The sequence below is a fragment of the Sesamum indicum genome, linkage group LG7 (assembly GCF_026168435.1).
Source record: "Sesamum indicum cultivar Baizhima isolate 11 linkage group LG7, ASM2616843v1, whole genome shotgun sequence".
In the NCBI taxonomy this organism is placed as follows: domain Eukaryota; kingdom Viridiplantae; phylum Streptophyta; class Magnoliopsida; order Lamiales; family Pedaliaceae; genus Sesamum; species Sesamum indicum.
Window position 1 is genome coordinate 7,886,752 of NC_142663.1, and position 16,751 is coordinate 7,903,502.

At 33.1% G+C, this 16,751-nt stretch overlaps 2 protein-coding genes across 3 annotated transcripts; both read right to left on the bottom strand.

The window, feature by feature from the left end:
* Nucleotides 1-1,222: 1,222 nt before the first annotated feature.
* LOC110012312 (uncharacterized) lies at nucleotides 1,223-2,580 on the bottom strand. The gene is made up of 4 exons (XM_088882867.1): nucleotides 2,314-2,580; nucleotides 1,929-2,218; nucleotides 1,743-1,839; nucleotides 1,223-1,654 (listed from the first exon to the last, which is right to left on the bottom strand). Exons 3-4 carry the CDS (start codon nucleotides 1,780-1,782, stop codon nucleotides 1,287-1,289), a joined length of 408 nt encoding a protein of 135 aa, XP_088738993.1. The 5' UTR covers nucleotides 1,783-1,839; nucleotides 1,929-2,218; nucleotides 2,314-2,580; the 3' UTR covers nucleotides 1,223-1,286.
* Nucleotides 2,581-3,475: 895 nt separating this feature from the next.
* Nucleotides 3,476-7,538, bottom strand: LOC105166345 (transmembrane 9 superfamily member 8). 2 transcript variants are annotated; one of them, XM_011085667.3, is made up of 7 exons: nucleotides 7,212-7,538; nucleotides 5,862-6,026; nucleotides 5,583-5,692; nucleotides 5,394-5,499; nucleotides 5,186-5,298; nucleotides 4,945-5,095; nucleotides 3,476-4,854 (listed from the first exon to the last, which is right to left on the bottom strand). In XM_011085667.3, the coding sequence occupies exons 1-7, from the start codon at nucleotides 7,323-7,325 to the stop codon at nucleotides 3,697-3,699; spliced, it is 1,917 nt and encodes a 638-aa protein (XP_011083969.1). In that variant the 5' UTR covers nucleotides 7,326-7,538; the 3' UTR covers nucleotides 3,476-3,696. The 2 variants fall into 2 exon arrangements, with proteins under 2 accessions (XP_011083969.1, XP_088738825.1); XM_088882699.1 differs by lacking the exon at nucleotides 7,212-7,538 and having other exon boundaries at nucleotides 5,583-5,705; nucleotides 5,862-6,002.
* Nucleotides 7,539-16,751: the final 9,213 nt, after the last annotated feature.

The window sequence follows — 16,751 nt, forward strand, 5'->3', positions numbered from 1 at the left end:
TCAAACTTCCGACGGATTTGGATATTCCCATTTCTGTCGCCTATTAACTATTAAATATATAAAAATGCTAATTATTTGAAAAACTACTTTTCCTTTTTCTGAAAAAAAAAAATCAGATTTGGCTGAGCTATGCCTAACAAGATATTATATTTTAGAGGTAAGAATGTAAATAAATTAGTACCTCCTACTAATTAATCATATTGAAGAATTAATGCCTCTACATATGAAAAATATTAATTCTTTAACTCTTATATATATACATATATATCTAAATACTACGAGACTTCATGCAAATTAACAGATTAAATTTATAACTTATATGACTTGTTAATTTTGCATGTATAAATATGTGTGAAATTTAATAGTCACTACAAAAAAAGGCGGGATTTGAGGTGGGTTTCAAATGATTTTTTTCTTTTTTTTTTTTTTTTTTACTTTGGAATGGTTACAAGAACACAGAACTTATTTGGAGCGGACTTTGGAACGGGGTGAAATCCGTCCTTACAGTTGGCGTTACAAAAATTTAAGAACGATTTACGAAAAACCGTTCCAACTTGGGATGGTATTTGTACCGATTATTGTAAATCGTTCCTAATATCGATTTTGTCCAAAAAAATTTTAATTTAGGAATTGGAACGATTAGGGACGGTTCTGGAGCAGGTAATTTATTTTTTTAAGTAAAATTTTGGAACGGTATTTATAATACTCGTGATTTAATTTTAGAACTATTTTTTTAATTGGGATCGATTTAGGAACGGTGTTTGGAACTGTTTTTTGCAACGGGTTATTGAACTTGGAGCACGTTTGTAGAACTGTTTTAGTAATAGAATTGGAAACGGTTTATATAATTTGGAATACATATTAGATACTGATTAGTAATTGTATTTGGAACGAAAATTTATAAATTTGAAACGGTTCATCCAATTTAGAAATACTTTTTTGGGACAAGCTTTGTAAAGAATATTGGAACAGGTTTTCATAAAATTTGTAATATTTTTTCTTTAGCATTAATAAACCTGTTTCTAAGTTTTGAAGTTTACAATTTCTTATAATTTATTAATATATTTAGTAAGTTTGAATAAATAAATAAATTTATACATTTTAATAATTTTTCGTATATAATTAAATTAATTTCATGAAATTTTTATTAATTTTATCTATACATTTAATTAATTGAATAAATATAAATAACAAAATTTAATAAACACTATGAAGATGAGTAATTAAAAAAAATATATTAATATGAAAAAGTATTTAATTATAAAAATAAAATATATATATAAAACCTAATCTAAATGCTCCTCATCAGCATCCTGATTCTCGGTCCTGGGATTCGTCGGGGTCAGTGCTACAGTCGACGAGGAGGCCCTCATCTCCCTCATCATGTCAATCATGGTCTCAAGGCAGCCGATGTGGTCCTCCATGGCTGGGTTTGGCGGTTGTGGTGTCAGTAGTGATGGTGATGTGAATATACAGTTGGAGATGTAGGCCTCAAAAACAAGACCGAACACTCGGCCCTTGTTCTTGCCCCCAACTGCAACCAGCAACATATATTGCTCCGTCATCTCCATCGAAGCCTCGGATTCGGCGGGGGCATCGAGGTCGTCAGTCGTGGGTTGAGGTTGATGATCCTCCAGCATCTTCTGGAACATCTCTTGCAAAACAAACAAAATTGTTAGTACTTTTATGAAATGAAGAATTAATTATTAAAAAATAATAATATCAATAAATTAGCTACTTACTGCCACCTCCGCTGCTCTCGGCCCTCTCCAACCCCCTCATGTTTCTTCTTGTAGCAACGCTCGAATAATTTTATTTGTTTAGGCGGTTGTCCAAGCTCTATCTCATGTGTAAGAAAAAAACAGTTAATTAGCATCATATTTAAAAATAATGATTTCACAGACATATATTATTATTACTTTACCAACTTTATCTTATGTATGTCGATTGAGGAAGACCCCCCTCGTTACACAGTCGAGGACGTCGTGGGGTTTGCCACCCGGTTTGCCACCCGGTTTGCCTTATTCTTGGAGGACTCCTGCGGGAAGTGCTCGATGGCCTAGCACGCTTGGAGTTGGAGACAAACCTCGTTAGCCGACCATAGTGGCTTGACCAGGCTGGACCGAGCTACGAAAAAGGTCTTCCAAATGTACTTTTCGGCCCACATGTGGAAGACCCAAAACATGGACTCATCGTCAAAGTTCCACCAGTAGGTTTTCTGTAGTAATAAGATTAAACAAATTATATTAGCAAAATAAATTAAATAATTAGATTGTATATTAGATAAAATTAAATTAATTTAAAGTTATTCACCTTTCTAACTCTCGAACCAGAAATGTTGGTGCTCTGGCAGCACTTGCCTTAGACACGGCCACGAGTGGGAGAAATGTCCCGGCACGAGCGCATTGATGCGCTCGTGGAACCGCTGATCAGACTTTAAATTAATTTGATATTAAGCATTTAACATTTTCAAGATAAAATAATTAATAATTGCAAGTAGAGTATAAATTAATATATATAGTAGATACCCAACAAATATAATATAACCAACAATTCACATATGCTTTTTGAAAGAAATTGACAAATATAAACGCTTAACCAAAAATTAATATTTTTAGAGAAAAATGAATAAATATAAATATTTTATCATATTTTTAAAAAATATATATATTCAAAAAAAACTTTTAATTACTTTTTTATCTAAAAAACATAGTAACTTAATTCTATTACTACATTAATAAAATCTTTTTATGAATTTTTTGTGTATTTTTTTTTGTACTCATTCATTACTTAATTTTGAGTCTAACATATAATAAAATTCAAACTATTTAATTCACTAATTTTCTATTACTTCATTATAATTAAAGATATTTTTTCCAATTAAAAAAATTATAATTAAACTTGAATTCAAAATTTTTAGAAAAAAAAAATTCTTTGAACTTTATATATATAATACACGGGCAAGATTGTCCAAAAATTTAATTATAAAAAATAAGTGTTATATTTATTAATTTAGAAAATAAGTATTACATTAGTGATAGTTCAAGAGAAAAGTATATTTTACCGTAAATAAAACTCATTATTCATTCTACGCACTAAATGTCATGTGATGTTTGGTTATTGCATATTAAAACAAAAAATGCATGTCGGATAAAATTATTATTGAAAACCAGTCAGTGGTTACCCTAATGATACATTGTCTTTTCTTTTTTTCCTTTAAAATCAGTTCAAAAGGTTAATCAAAAGGGAATTTCGCATACAGTGCCCCGAAACTTGAATAAATTTCACTAAAGAATAATTTCAACTGAGAGAACTATAAAAAAGATAACTCAATCATTAATAAATTAATTTTCGCTTAATATTACTTAAATAGTTTAGATAATTAATCTATTAAATTAAAATATTATGTTATACAGTAAATTAATAGAATCTTCTCCTACAAGGATTCTCTTCATCATAACAAAATCATGCCCAGTTGAGGACAAAGGGGTGCTCCAAATTCTACCAAAAATGTCTCCTTACATTGTTTACCAAAGAAAACAGAGAATACAATTACAAACACCTGATACTGCTATGTAAAGTTGAAAACATTGGAGATGCCAAACTAGTATAGATCAAAACTAGGTAAATTCTGAGGGGTATCATGTTCTAACTTCAAGAAACTATGAAGAACTTACATTGAGGTGGCATCACTTTCTAGTCAATCTTCACCGATGAATAGATGAGCCGCGTGAACCAGAAACAGGCATAGAAACCAATTGTACCAGTCAGCACAAAGAAAGCATATGAACCAATCAGCATGTACCCAAAGTACAGAATTCCGGACACTGGTTTTGTGATGTTGAGCTTTGTGAAGAAGTAGAATGCCGCATAAAGGAAGAGGTAGAGTGCTGATGACCCTGATGTAAGGTATGATCTCCACCACCATAAGTAATCCTCACTGCAGAGTTGGAAATAGCAGAGCACGACTGTAATCTCAGCGCAGGTCACAATAAGGATGATGAAGACAAGGAAAAGGAAACCGAAAATGTAGTAGAACTGATGCAGCCATATTGATGTCAGGATGAAGAACAGCTCGATGAATACTGCGCCAAAGGGCAGTATTCCACCAATTAAGATGGAGAAAATGGGGTTCATGTACCAGGCCTGCTCGGGTATTTGGCGAGGGATTTTGTTGGTTTTGACTGGAGCTTCGATAGCTGGCTTCTTAAACCCTACATAACTACCAACAAAAACAAGTGGAACCGAAATCCCAAACCACATTAGGACTAATACAATCATAGTCCCAAATGGCACAGCCCCAGAGGACTCCTCACCCCAAATCAGCGCATTCAGAACGAAGAAAATAGCAAAGAGTATACCAGGGAACATGAAAGCTGTTTGAAGAGTAATTTTCTTCCATTCCGTTCCTTTGAACATCTTGTACAGACGAGCTGAGGCGTATCCAGCAAACAGACCCATGAACACCCATAGCAGAAGCATAGCTGTCATCAATCCTCCTCGGTTGGAAGGGGACAGGAAACCAAGTGCAGCAAAGATCATTGTAACCAATATCATTCCAAAAAACTGAACACCAGTTCCAACATAAACACACAGCAAATCTGAGTTTGTAGGTGGCCTGAACACATCCCCATGAACTAATTTCCACCCAGTTTCCTCTTGAGCTTCTTCCTGGGTCTCCAACTGGTTATACTTGGCAATATCACGGTACAGAGTCCGCAGCATAATCATGGCAACCATTCCCGAGAGAAAAAGAACAATCATCAAAGAATTGACAATTGAGAACCAATGAATTTGATCATCAGCCATATAGAGGTAAGTATCCCATCTAGAAGCCCACTTGACTTCGCTCTCCTACAAAGGGAAGGGAAAAAATGGAGCAGCGCAATATGACAATCAACTCCTACTTTGCAACACAATATCCAATGAGATAGAAATCATTACCTGAAACTCCACATCATATGTAAAGATAATTTCCTTCTTGTCTTCAACCTCCTGAGGAGATTCAGAGCTAGTTACAGTGCGTTTTGCATGAGGATCACAAGTTGTTAATCTAGTTTTTTCATCCCATTTACCCTCGTAATCGTGCTTAACACTGGATGCATCAAAGCAATCTAAGATCAATTACATTTATAGGTCAAAAGATATCGCTAAGGCACAACATAGAGCATCAGCATCATATTACCTGAATGGTTTTACTTCAAATCCAACTATTCTAGCAGCATCAGTTTCTTCATCCTTATGATACTTCACAGTAAATGTCAAGTGATTGTTGATAAAATACTTCTCCTCCGGCCTCTATTAGCAAGTATTCCAGGAGAAAGACAAGAAATCAAGATTTAAGTTTCCAGTTAAAAAGAGACTTCCTGATGGAAAAGCAATCTAACACTTACTCCAGCATATTGTCCTTTCAATCCAACATCAAAACCATGCTGATAAACCAAGGAGTCCAAGTCAGGTCTTTTATAAGGCACAACCAGAGGGAGATTATCCAAAATCCTGTTCAGCAAACCATCAAAGTAGAAGGTGAGTCATGCATGATAAGAAATTGGGAAGACACAAGATTCCTCAAAGCGGTTTACATGTTCACTCGATATGCATCATCAATCTTCTCTTTGAACTCCTTGGCATCTTTGGCATTAAGAGTTATACGGCAAACAACATTGCACATCTGTGGTTCTCGCATCTTGAACTGCATAAATGGACTTCAATGAGATGCAAGTTTTAGGATGATTTTGTTCGGGAATCGACAGAATGCAAACAGCAGGCAGATTATTCAGTTTTTAAAGAATAGACAAATCAAACAATAAAAAACGAAAGAGGATAAAAGGAAAGAAGGAAGGACTGCATGAAAAGCTTACCACATAGGGAGAGTTCTCAATACGATCACCGCGAAGAACTTCCCCAAGATTCTCAGCACTGTCCACAATTTTCTCTGGCTTACAGTAAGGAAGTGAATAATAGGAGTAAGGAAGTTGAGTTTTTACTGAAGTCAGTTTGTTCACTTTCACCTTGAGAAGATTACCCTGCATTAAAGAGTTACCATTCAGCTTATTCAAGTCATAAGCAAAGCCAGTAATAGAGATGCACGTATGATGCACGGAATGTATTTGATATTCGTTAAATTTAAATAAAAGTGGAGAGACGCGCCACAGTTATGAACAAATGCATGCCTATAGGTGACTAGGTGGATTTTTTAAGTTGACTTGCATGGATAAAGTTTTGCCATATTACTAAACAAACCACAGAAGCCCATGAAGTCACCTAAAAGTGCATACTTCTATGAACTCCGATTAGTAAAAGATAATGCAAGAAACTACCAGACATTCATAAGATCATAGAATAGTTCCTATCTTCACCTACCAAAATTTACTTACCAGAGATTGTCATTGTAGATAAGGCATCGACTGGATACAACATTTTATTAAAATATTTTACAATTTAAGCATTACTGGGTACTATATGGATTGAGAATCACCAATATTTTATTAACATTTACCTTTTGAAGTTATAACCAAGATTTAACTCAAGTAATAACGACGGTGGTGCTATACTTCTTTTCTGTTAAATTAATGTGTTCGAACCTTGGTAGAAAAATTTCATGAATGTTCAGTTTTAACAGAATGTTGTGTTTCTCCTTATTTTCCCTTAGAATTGTTTGATGAAGAACCAAAATGAATAAAGTCTCAAACTGCACAAAGGAAAACTGAACTAAACAGAAACCACCCAACCCAACAGATCAAATTTCATGCTTATATTAGTAGCGGTTGATATTTGCCAACTGCTTAAATTGTTCAGTATCATCTCAGCTAGCGGCTTATATGCAATATAGTTTTGATCTACCACCCCACCTATCTTGACAGAAGTCAGCATCAAACAAGAAAAGCTCAACTTTTAACTAGAAGCCCAAAAATCCCATCAAATTTATTGGTTAGCACAAAATCTTTAAGAACTTAAAAACATGCATTAGTAGTTACTAACTCACAGGACAAGTAAAAGATAATAACAAGAGAAAGAAATAAAACATTCGGGAGATCTACATAATAAGTCCTAAATCAACACAGATAAAAAAGGAAATGAAAATAACAATCCAGACCACAGATTACCTAATAGGTCCATACACATACATGACCTCAGCAATTATTCACAACTACAACCCCAAACACATACATAAACAGATAAGAAGAAAGCGTGTGCAGTATCAAGCGTACCCTGAAGAAATCCTTGGGAGCGACGCCGGGAAGGTAGAAAGAGTGAGCAACGGTGACAAGGAGGAGGAGCATGAGGATCACGCACCCGTGAGGCCTTATCCCCAGGGCCTCCATCTTTCTCCGCTCAAACACCCACTACAGAACCGCAGCAAGATCAATCACAAACTGAAGATCCAGATCCAGCCCCCAGCCCACTCCACCCCACACCACACCTTCTCTCTCGCAGCGTCTATGTGCGCCTTCGGTGAATCTGTGTGCTTGACTGTGTGAGGATTGAGGAGAACAGGAAGAACAAGGAACGAAACCGGACGCAAAGTAAAAAGCCAACCGGACGGAGACAGAGAGAGTTAAGTGCTACTCACACGTAGCAGAATGAGCGCACCTCCACCGTCGGATTGACATCAGCTGTAATCTGACTGTTGATATTATTTTACTTCTGATTAATTAATCATAGGATTTTGTTTGACTGAGAAATTGACTGACAGCTTGTTGACTTGCGCCGCGGCCAAGAAATTACTAGCATATTATTCGCAATTTGAAAATTTAATAAGTCAATAAAATCGATAGGTGAGAAAGACGAAGATCTCGACGCCAACGCCAACAATATATCTATAGATGATAAATATTTTTAAATTCTATAATTATCACTAATTTTATAATAATTTAATTTTATTTTTATTTTTTAAATTTTTTGTACACAATATAAAATCATATGTTATTTTTAACTGTAAAGAGACTTATAATTGTTAAAAAATTTTAATAATTTTTTTAGAGTAGTATCTCACTGATGGCTCAGGCCCCCCAAAAGGAGGCCTTCTTCACCTTCTACCTAAGTTGTGCGGAAAAAACCCAAACCAATTCCAGGTAACAGCCAAGCTTCATAGGGTCTTTCTGTCCAAGTACAAGTAGTCCACATTTTTACAAACATGTCTATTGCATCGAGCCTCTCTATAAGACAACGCGTTAATTTCTATAAGAACGGTGCGTTCCAATGTATGAAGTGGGAGAGAAGGGATGTCATAATTGGGGTTTTGAATAAGACGACCTTTTGATTTTTCATTTGATTCGTTGGAAAAGTAATAAAAATGAGAGGTGTTAAGTTTTTGATCGTTCTAACGTTGAGTTTTTTTCCGCTTATTTATTAAAATGTTGAATATATTATTAAATAAAAATTCAAAATTTTAATTATTAAAATTCAAATAATTATTATATATCTTTAATTAAAAATAGCAGGGTCGTGTAAGAATTTATAAATAAATAAATATATATATATATATATGTTAGTTGTTAGTAGCACTGACGACTTATATTACAAATGCAAGTCTACCCCATTTAGAGTAGACTTGCATTTAATTTATTTTTACAACATTTTGATAAATAAGTTGAATTTTTTTATTTTTTAAAAAAGTAACAATTGGTGATTTTCATTACTCTAATTATTAAAGTTAATTTTAGAGGATATTCATATTTTTTCAAAAAATAAGAAAATAATTGTTATTACAATAAATTTTAAGAAAAATTATTATAATTTACCCTAAGATATTTGTCGCATATGCAAGTCGTATCACTAGTACTGTGATCATATGCTTTTGGGGTCTATCTTGATTGCATATGATTTTGGTAATTCAATTATAATGATGACAGAGGGGGTAGCATTTTTTATTTTATTATTTATGGAATTAATATATTTGGTTCCATAAGCTAAAAAATTAGTATTTAAAATCAAAAAATGCTATAATTTTTTTTATAGGACCATATATGTTATAATTTTTATCCTATAGGACCAAAAATACAGCACCTTCTACTCACTATATTTAATGATCACTATTTCACCATTTTCTTAGTTATAATTCATTCTATAAGTAATTTCTTTTCAATCTGTAAAGTAAATTCTAATTTATCAATATAATATATAAATATCACAAGAGATAATAGATATCGAGAAAAGTTTATATTTACCCTTATAGGATGTCCTCATATTCATAACCTCAAAGGGAAATAGCGTAACAGCCAACAGTACAAAATTTTAATGCAAACCTGGCAAAAGAATAGAATATTTAACAACCAAATAGCCAAAAACCCTAACTTCAGATGTCACAACTGACCCACCTAATAAGAACAACGGAACGACTCAAAGTCCAATATAGCCAGTCAATGTGACCTATCTCCTGAAAAGTATGTGGCAAGAAATGAGTTGCCTACTCAGTAGGCATAACTAACTAGTCTATATATATACACACGGGCAGCAGGTCATGTACAATGCAATCACATTAACTAACAAATATTCGTCATATAGCAACAACAAATGTAAGGAATAATACATGCCACAACTGTACATCAATTCACGACATAATATTTGATGTTATCTTTATTTAGAGCCTTACTTACTCTAATTGAAGTACATTAGTCAATGATTTTGCCGGCCATCGTCATCATCTCAGACAAACAACACAGGATATCCATTGTATGTGATATTCTCACACTCTATATCTTAGTATATAGCAATATCATCATAGAATATCACAATAATATGACATCCCCGCACCACCCCAGTGTGTAGGTAACAGTACAGGATATTCTCCGCTACTCAGAATATCCCGATACCCTACGCGCCATGATACATAGCTTAATCCATTTATTTTTCATATTACATCATCAACAACATCATCATCAATCACATTATCGTCAATCATTAACTGTGTTCCCAACTAGGTAAGCACCATCAATTCACAACAGCATTATCATTAACTGTGTTCCCAACTAGGTGGCGAAGGGGTACAATCAAATCGAAGGTGTTGATTATTTTAATTCTTTTTTCCCTGTTGCAAAAATCTGTCACGGTTCAACTATTCTTATCTTTGGCAGCTTCAAAATCATGGTCTTTATTGCAGTTGGACATAAACAACGCTTTTCTACATGGCTGCTTGGATGAGGATGTATACATGGACCCTCCTGCTGGTCTTGATGTTTCCCCAGGTCTGGTTTGCAAGCTTCAACGCTCGTTATATGGACTTAAGCAATGCCAGTGGAATCTTGAGTTTACCGACAGGCTGCTTGCCTTTGGTTTTCGTCAATCTACGCATGAACATTGCCTCTTCACTAAGTGTTCGGATTCTGAGTTTACAGCACTCCTCGATAATGTGGATGATATCCTTTTAACTAGCTTCTCTGAGGCTGTTCTTCATTCTCTCAAACACTACTTGGATCGCCTATTCACCATCAAAGACCTTGGTCCTACATGGTATTTTCTTAGCCTTGAGTTTGCTCGTTCTCCTCATGGCCTACAAGTCACTCAACGCGAATATTTACATGACATCTTGTCTGATTCTTCCATGCTTCATGTTGTGCCTGCTTCCACTCCTTTTCCTTCCAGCCTCAAACTGACTCATGATGGAGGTGCTCTGCTACCAGATCCCTCTCGCTACAGACATCTCATTGGTCGTCTTCTCTATTTGGGCTTCACTTGCAATGATATTTCTTTCGATGTCCAGCAATTGAGCCAGTTTCTTCAAGGCCCCGTACCTCGCATTGGGATGCAACTCTTCACGTCCTCCGCTACCTGAAAGGCACCACCTCCACTGGCATTTTCTTCTATTCTTCTAGCTCAGTCCATCTTACAGCGTATTCTGATGCTTCCTGGGCTTCATGCCTTGACTCCAGTCGCTCCATTACTGGCTACTGCATTTTCTTGGGTACCTCCCTTGTCTACTGGAAGACGAAGAAACAGGCCACGGTTCACATTCTTCAGTTGAGGCAGAATATCGCAGCATGGTCTCCTTTGTTCTACGTGATCTTGGCATTCCTGTCACTTTCCCAATTCCTTTTTGGTGCAACAACAAAGCCACTTTGCACATCACCATGAATCCCATGTTTCACGAGCGCACCAAACATCTTGACATTGATCTCCATTTGGTTCGCGACCAGTTCAAGCTTGGCTTCATCTCACCAACTCACATTTTTGGGTCTGATCAAATTGCATATCTCTTTACCAAGTCTCTTCCTGCTGCTGATTTTGCCCGATTCCTGTCCAAGCTGGGCCTCTCTTCCTCGGCTCCATCTTGAGGGGGGCTGTAGCAAGTGTTTGTTTTTATTAGTATTCTTTGTTCTTAGTGTTTGTTTTTATTAGTATTCCAGCATTTAATTTTTGTTGAGTCTATTGCCAGCTGGAGTCCAAAGCGGGTTAGTTTTTTTCTTTAACTAAAACTCTATTCTTTATATATAGTTTCACATCTCTATAACCTCGACACTTGAGTTTAGATGAATAAAACATAGTTTTTATTCTTTTCCATTCTATAATTTATTGTCATGGATGTACTCTTTTTTCCACGCCTTAAATTCTCACAGAACGAATTTACGAACATCTATTTTTTTAAAAAAAAAAAATTGGAGTAATATTTGTAACACATTTTCTGTTACAAAAACACGATAAGTCAACATAAAGTTAAAATGATGTCAACACTGGAGATCCGTTCTAAATGTGTTACAAAAATCATTCTGATTTGTAACAAGACGTTCTCGTTTCAAAAATTTTGCCCCAAATTGAGATTTTTTTTTGTACTGCCTTCCTTGGGATTGTTGGAAGGACAAGGAAGGGAGGGTGAGCATGACGTCCATAGAAAAATTTTATATATAATTGAAAGACTAATTGATAATTATTATGAAAATTTAAGTTTTATTATAATAAATATAAATTGAAATTAAAATATATTAAAATTTGAATGGAGTAAATTGAAATTTATTATAATATTTGCGATCAAATTATGTAAATTAAGAAAATAAAAAAAATGAGATGGAAAAGTATATATATTATACACCTATCTATACATATGTCTACATAGCATGAAATTGGCGCATGGCCGCCTGCTATCCCAACCAATAATATGAAAAGCAAAATAGTAAATCTTGTAATTTTCCCATGACCGCCCCACTTCCCTCCACTTTATATATATGTTGTACATGACAATTTACGATTCACACATAAACTCACATTTTTATACATACACACTTTCGGGGAAAAGAACATTGGTAAGAAATCTGATTTTAATTTATATTATTTTATTAGTTTATTTTTAAATATAATTTATATTGTTTCATGTATTGTTTAATCGAAAAATTTTACGAACTTTTCTATTTAAATTAGTGTCGAATTAAATATTTCATTTGACTTAAAATTCTTATAATTGGTTAATTAAATTATTAGATTTGTTAAATTTAACCATTGTTATAGTTAATTTTTTTATGTAATTCCATCAGACCCATTAACCAAAGGAAAATGAGGTTTTTAATGATAATTTAATTTAGGGATGTTATTAAGAACGATAGTTACAAAGATATAAGAGGTTTGATTAAATAAATTTTTATGAGTTAGTTGATAAATTAAATATATAGGTGGGATATTCAAAAAGTCAGTTATTTAAAAGACGTAGATGGAATAATAGATTGGTTTTCGATATAAATAGAATATTAAAAGATTTGTGAAAAATATACGAATTTGCAATATATTGATTATAAATATTATAATTTACTATAGGACGCAAGGATAAAGTAGAGGGCTGATCAACTCTTTGTGTTAACTGAATCGTCTTGATACTTAAGGTAAGTATCGTTAATTGAATTTATATATATGGGTATATATATATAACTGTGTTGTATATTGGATCATAAATTATTGTTTATATATCTGGATTGTCTTATTGTTCTGTGGAGTTGACATTATATGCTCATATAAGGTTATGGTGTGAGAAAAATAGATATGTATATATGTATGGATATATACGTACTTGTATTATATACTTGATTGTTAATTGTCGATTATCTGTTAGATTCCGTTGTTATTCTATGAAGTTGTCGTTATGTATTTATTTGGGATTATGTGTATAATAAAGATTGATAGATAGTGTTATATTATATTTGATTGTTGAACGGTTTGGGCGATGACTTATCGATGAAAAATTAATTGTTGGATGGAATTAAATGATGAAAGTATTGTGAATTGAGATGAAAAGATGGCTTACCTAACCAGGGGCATATTCAATGGTTTATGATTTAATTGATGACGAGCTGCGGGCTGTCATGATGATGTGATTTTGATGACGTGATATATGATATGGAAAAAAAAGATAAAGCTAGGTACCATGGTGCGAAGGTTATCGAGATATTTCGGGTAGTGGAGGATATCCTGTATTGATAGCAATACATTAGGGTTGTGTGAGGATGCAATATTCATTGTGATATCCTGTACTGATATTGCTACATACTGGGATGGTGTGGGATATCACATTTGACAGGTATCCTGTGTTGTATATTATACGATATTGATTGAGATGTGGATGGACAGCAAAATCATTGAATGATGTACTCCAGTTTAGGTAAGTAGAGCCCTAAGAAAATAAATGATAACGCCAGATGTGATATCGTAGACTGATATATGATGGATATAGGTTACTTCTTATATCTGTTGTTATTAAATGACGAATATTTACTGGTTGGTGTGGTTGCATTATATTTTTACTTGTTGCATATGTATCTATAATATAGACTAATTAGATATACTTACTGAGTTGGCAACTCACCCCTTGCCACGTATTTTTTTTTCAGGAGATAGGTCATAGTGACTAGACGATCATCAATATTAATAGATGGTCAGTAGTTGAATCTTGAGTTGGGACTCTAGCTACATAGTTATTTATGTATTAGATTTTCAATGAATTTGTATTTAGAAGTCTGTAATAATTAGAAACTTCACTTCTTTTCTTTCCTTATGTTTATAAATACTAAGGTTGAAGATTGAATATAAAATTTTGATGACGTATGTCATTCCATGAGGGTTATTAATGTATTAGTGAAAATAGAAATTATCTTATCAAGTTAATGATTATCTCTTATTGGTATTTTTCATTTTATGCTTTGCCTTCTATATTTTTCCTCCTCACCCACTGACTTTCACATTTCCCCACTTATCCACAAGTTGTGAAAACTATTTTTTAAGATAATTATTTAGTTTTAGTTGATATTTATTTTTTCTTTCTCCTCCAAATATCATTTTTCAAAATTATATTTTAATAATCATTTTCATATTATTATTATTAATAAATAATATTTAACTCTTTATGTTTTTTTTAATTTATATATACATCAAATATGTTACATACAGCCAATATGAATGGAGAGTGATCTTGCAAATATTCAACGATCAGGAAGTGCAATCTCCTCACAGATGGTTAACCCTCCAAGATCAAGTGTTGGGCTCCTGAGAATAAAACAAGAATGGTGAGCTCGTCGGGCACGTCCCCGACAACGACCCTCCGACGCTCAAGTTAGGTAGATCGAGAAAAAGTATTGCGATCAAAGGTTCAAATCGAAAAGACTCAGAATCAGTTACCTCGAAATATGGCGTATTGGGGTATTTATAGGGCTTAGGTGGATACTGTTGAATGGGCCACGTGGCCTTATCCTGTTAGCCCTCATCCTAGATCGGACTGTGATCATTGCCTAGGTCTTCAAAGGGTATGCGGGTATGGGTAAGGATTATTTTGACCCGAATGAGTAGAGAAGCGCGGATCCCGGGTGCGAAAAGACAAAATTGCCCTTCATTAAAGGTATTTTAGGCATTTCCAACATATTTTTATAAATACCCATCAGAGAGCAATACACTATAACCAAGAATCAAATTTTCTTGGTTGTGTGGAATCCACGAGTCCATGATGTCGGTAACATTTTAGTCACCTGCAATTTATAAAAGAGAAATGCTTAAATACTAACTTGATGGCCACTCGATTAACCCAAAGAATGTAAATTCAAAGATTAACTGATATTTCTAAGATATTTAAATTAAATGTGTGAAATTTGAAGATAAATTTTGGTAAATTGAGTTACAAAATTATTACATAAAATTTGTATAAATTGGTTGATTTCTTGATGGAAAAAGGGTTATATAGACTTTGCACCTTTGGTTATAGACAATGTCGTACATACACTCATGAATTATGAAACGTAATTAATAAAAATGGCCCTTGCAGTTAGTGTTCATCCGTTAAAAATATTGTGCCGTTAAATATGGTAATGAAATTGCCAACATATCCATTACCCATATTGTTATTACAATTTTGCCTTTAATTTTGTGTTCTATAAATTAACCCCCAACCAAAAAAAAAAAAACAACCTAATTTTAGGTAATAAAAAAGATTATTTGTTAAATTTTTATTTAGAGTTAAACTAATGTGTAATATTTATAAAAATATTTTAAAAAGATGAGATACAAAATTTGTTAAGAAACAGGTAGCTAAGTATCTTAACGATTTCATGTCCTTTTTTATCGTACTTTATCCAAAAGCTTTAAAAAAATTTTACGATTCAACATTTTATAAATCCATGAAATATGTACTATATAAAAAAAGAAATTACCCTGCACATTCACAAACAGTGATTAATGACGCCGCCGCACTAACTTTTAGTAAAATAAAAAATGCCCTTAAACTGATGAGATAACTAACTTGTTCAACTTTCTAAATTTTACATTAACTTATAAATTAATTTTTTTTCTTTCTTTTTTTTTTAATTTAATGTATTGATTTATATATCTTATTCTTATATAATATATTTTAAAGTGTGTTAGATTATTTATTATATGCACGCACGAACAACTAACCACAAAAACTAGTATTTTATATAACGTAGACACTTATAATATGTTTTAAATAATCGTAGCTAAACATCCTCTAAGTATTGTAAGAGCTATAGTGCATGGAGCAAAGTGTATATTTTTTTTTCGGTAAAGATAAATTACATAAATAGATAAAAATGAAAAATACAACAACACGGCTCAAGCATTATAACTAATACTAGAACTAAAGTAAACACATTGCAAGAACTATTAAATAATCACACCATCCTATATTTATTTTACATTTATTACTCATATTTATTTCAAAAGCAAAAGTAAATGAGCCCTCACTTCATTCCAACAATTTTGATATTAAAAAACCTTCCCAAGTCATTAATTATTGTTATCACCTTGATCATTAATATATAACCCATCAACAAGATGTCGTTGGTACGATAATAATTAATTGGGTTGGATCGATCTTAAGGTGGATTCTTGTTAGTGAAACAACAGTTTGAAACCTCGTAATCACATTTGTTCGAAGCGGTTTAATGCTTTCGTTTTCATTTATTAGTTTTTGTACAACGGGCTCTCCTTAAATTTATCATAATTATAAATATTTTCTCGTAGTTCGAAAAATTATAAGTACCTACAAAATTAACAACCGTCTAATAAGTATCTCTATAATGAGATATCACGAGAAGGTATTTATTAGACGACAGTTTATTTTAAAGAAATATTTGTAATTTTTTAAATAAAAAATATATTTATTATTATGTACATTTATAAAAAATTGTAATTTACACGTGGCGTGGGAAAAGAAAAAACAAAAAACAAGAATTAATTTTCCCATGATTTCACCAAAAAAAAAACAAAAAAAGAAAAAACCATGAAACGAAAAGCAGCCAAAAGTAACAAAAATGTTTATGGAAGGACGT

What these genes read in the sequence shown, in the direction of transcription:
- LOC110012312 (XM_088882867.1), bottom strand. Translation starts at nt 1,782, where the DNA reads ATGAGGGGGTTGGAGAGGGCCGAGAGCAGCGGAGGTGGCA. An exon ending in CGAGAGCAGCGGAGGTGGCA is followed by an intron (nt 1,655 to 1,742) that starts GTAAGTAGCTAA and finishes TTGTTTTGCAAG; the next exon opens with AGATGTTCCAGAAGATGCTG.
- LOC105166345 (XM_011085667.3), bottom strand. Translation starts at nt 7,325, where the DNA reads ATGGAGGCCCTGGGGATAAGGCCTCACGGGTGCGTGATCCTCATGCTC. An exon ending in CTCCCAAGGATTTCTTCAGG is followed by an intron (nt 6,027 to 7,211) that starts GTACGCTTGATA and finishes TCTTTAATGCAG; the next exon opens with GGTAATCTTCTCAAGGTGAA. An exon ending in TTGAGAACTCTCCCTATGTG is followed by an intron (nt 5,693 to 5,861) that starts GTAAGCTTTTCA and finishes CCATTTATGCAG; the next exon opens with TTCAAGATGCGAGAACCACA.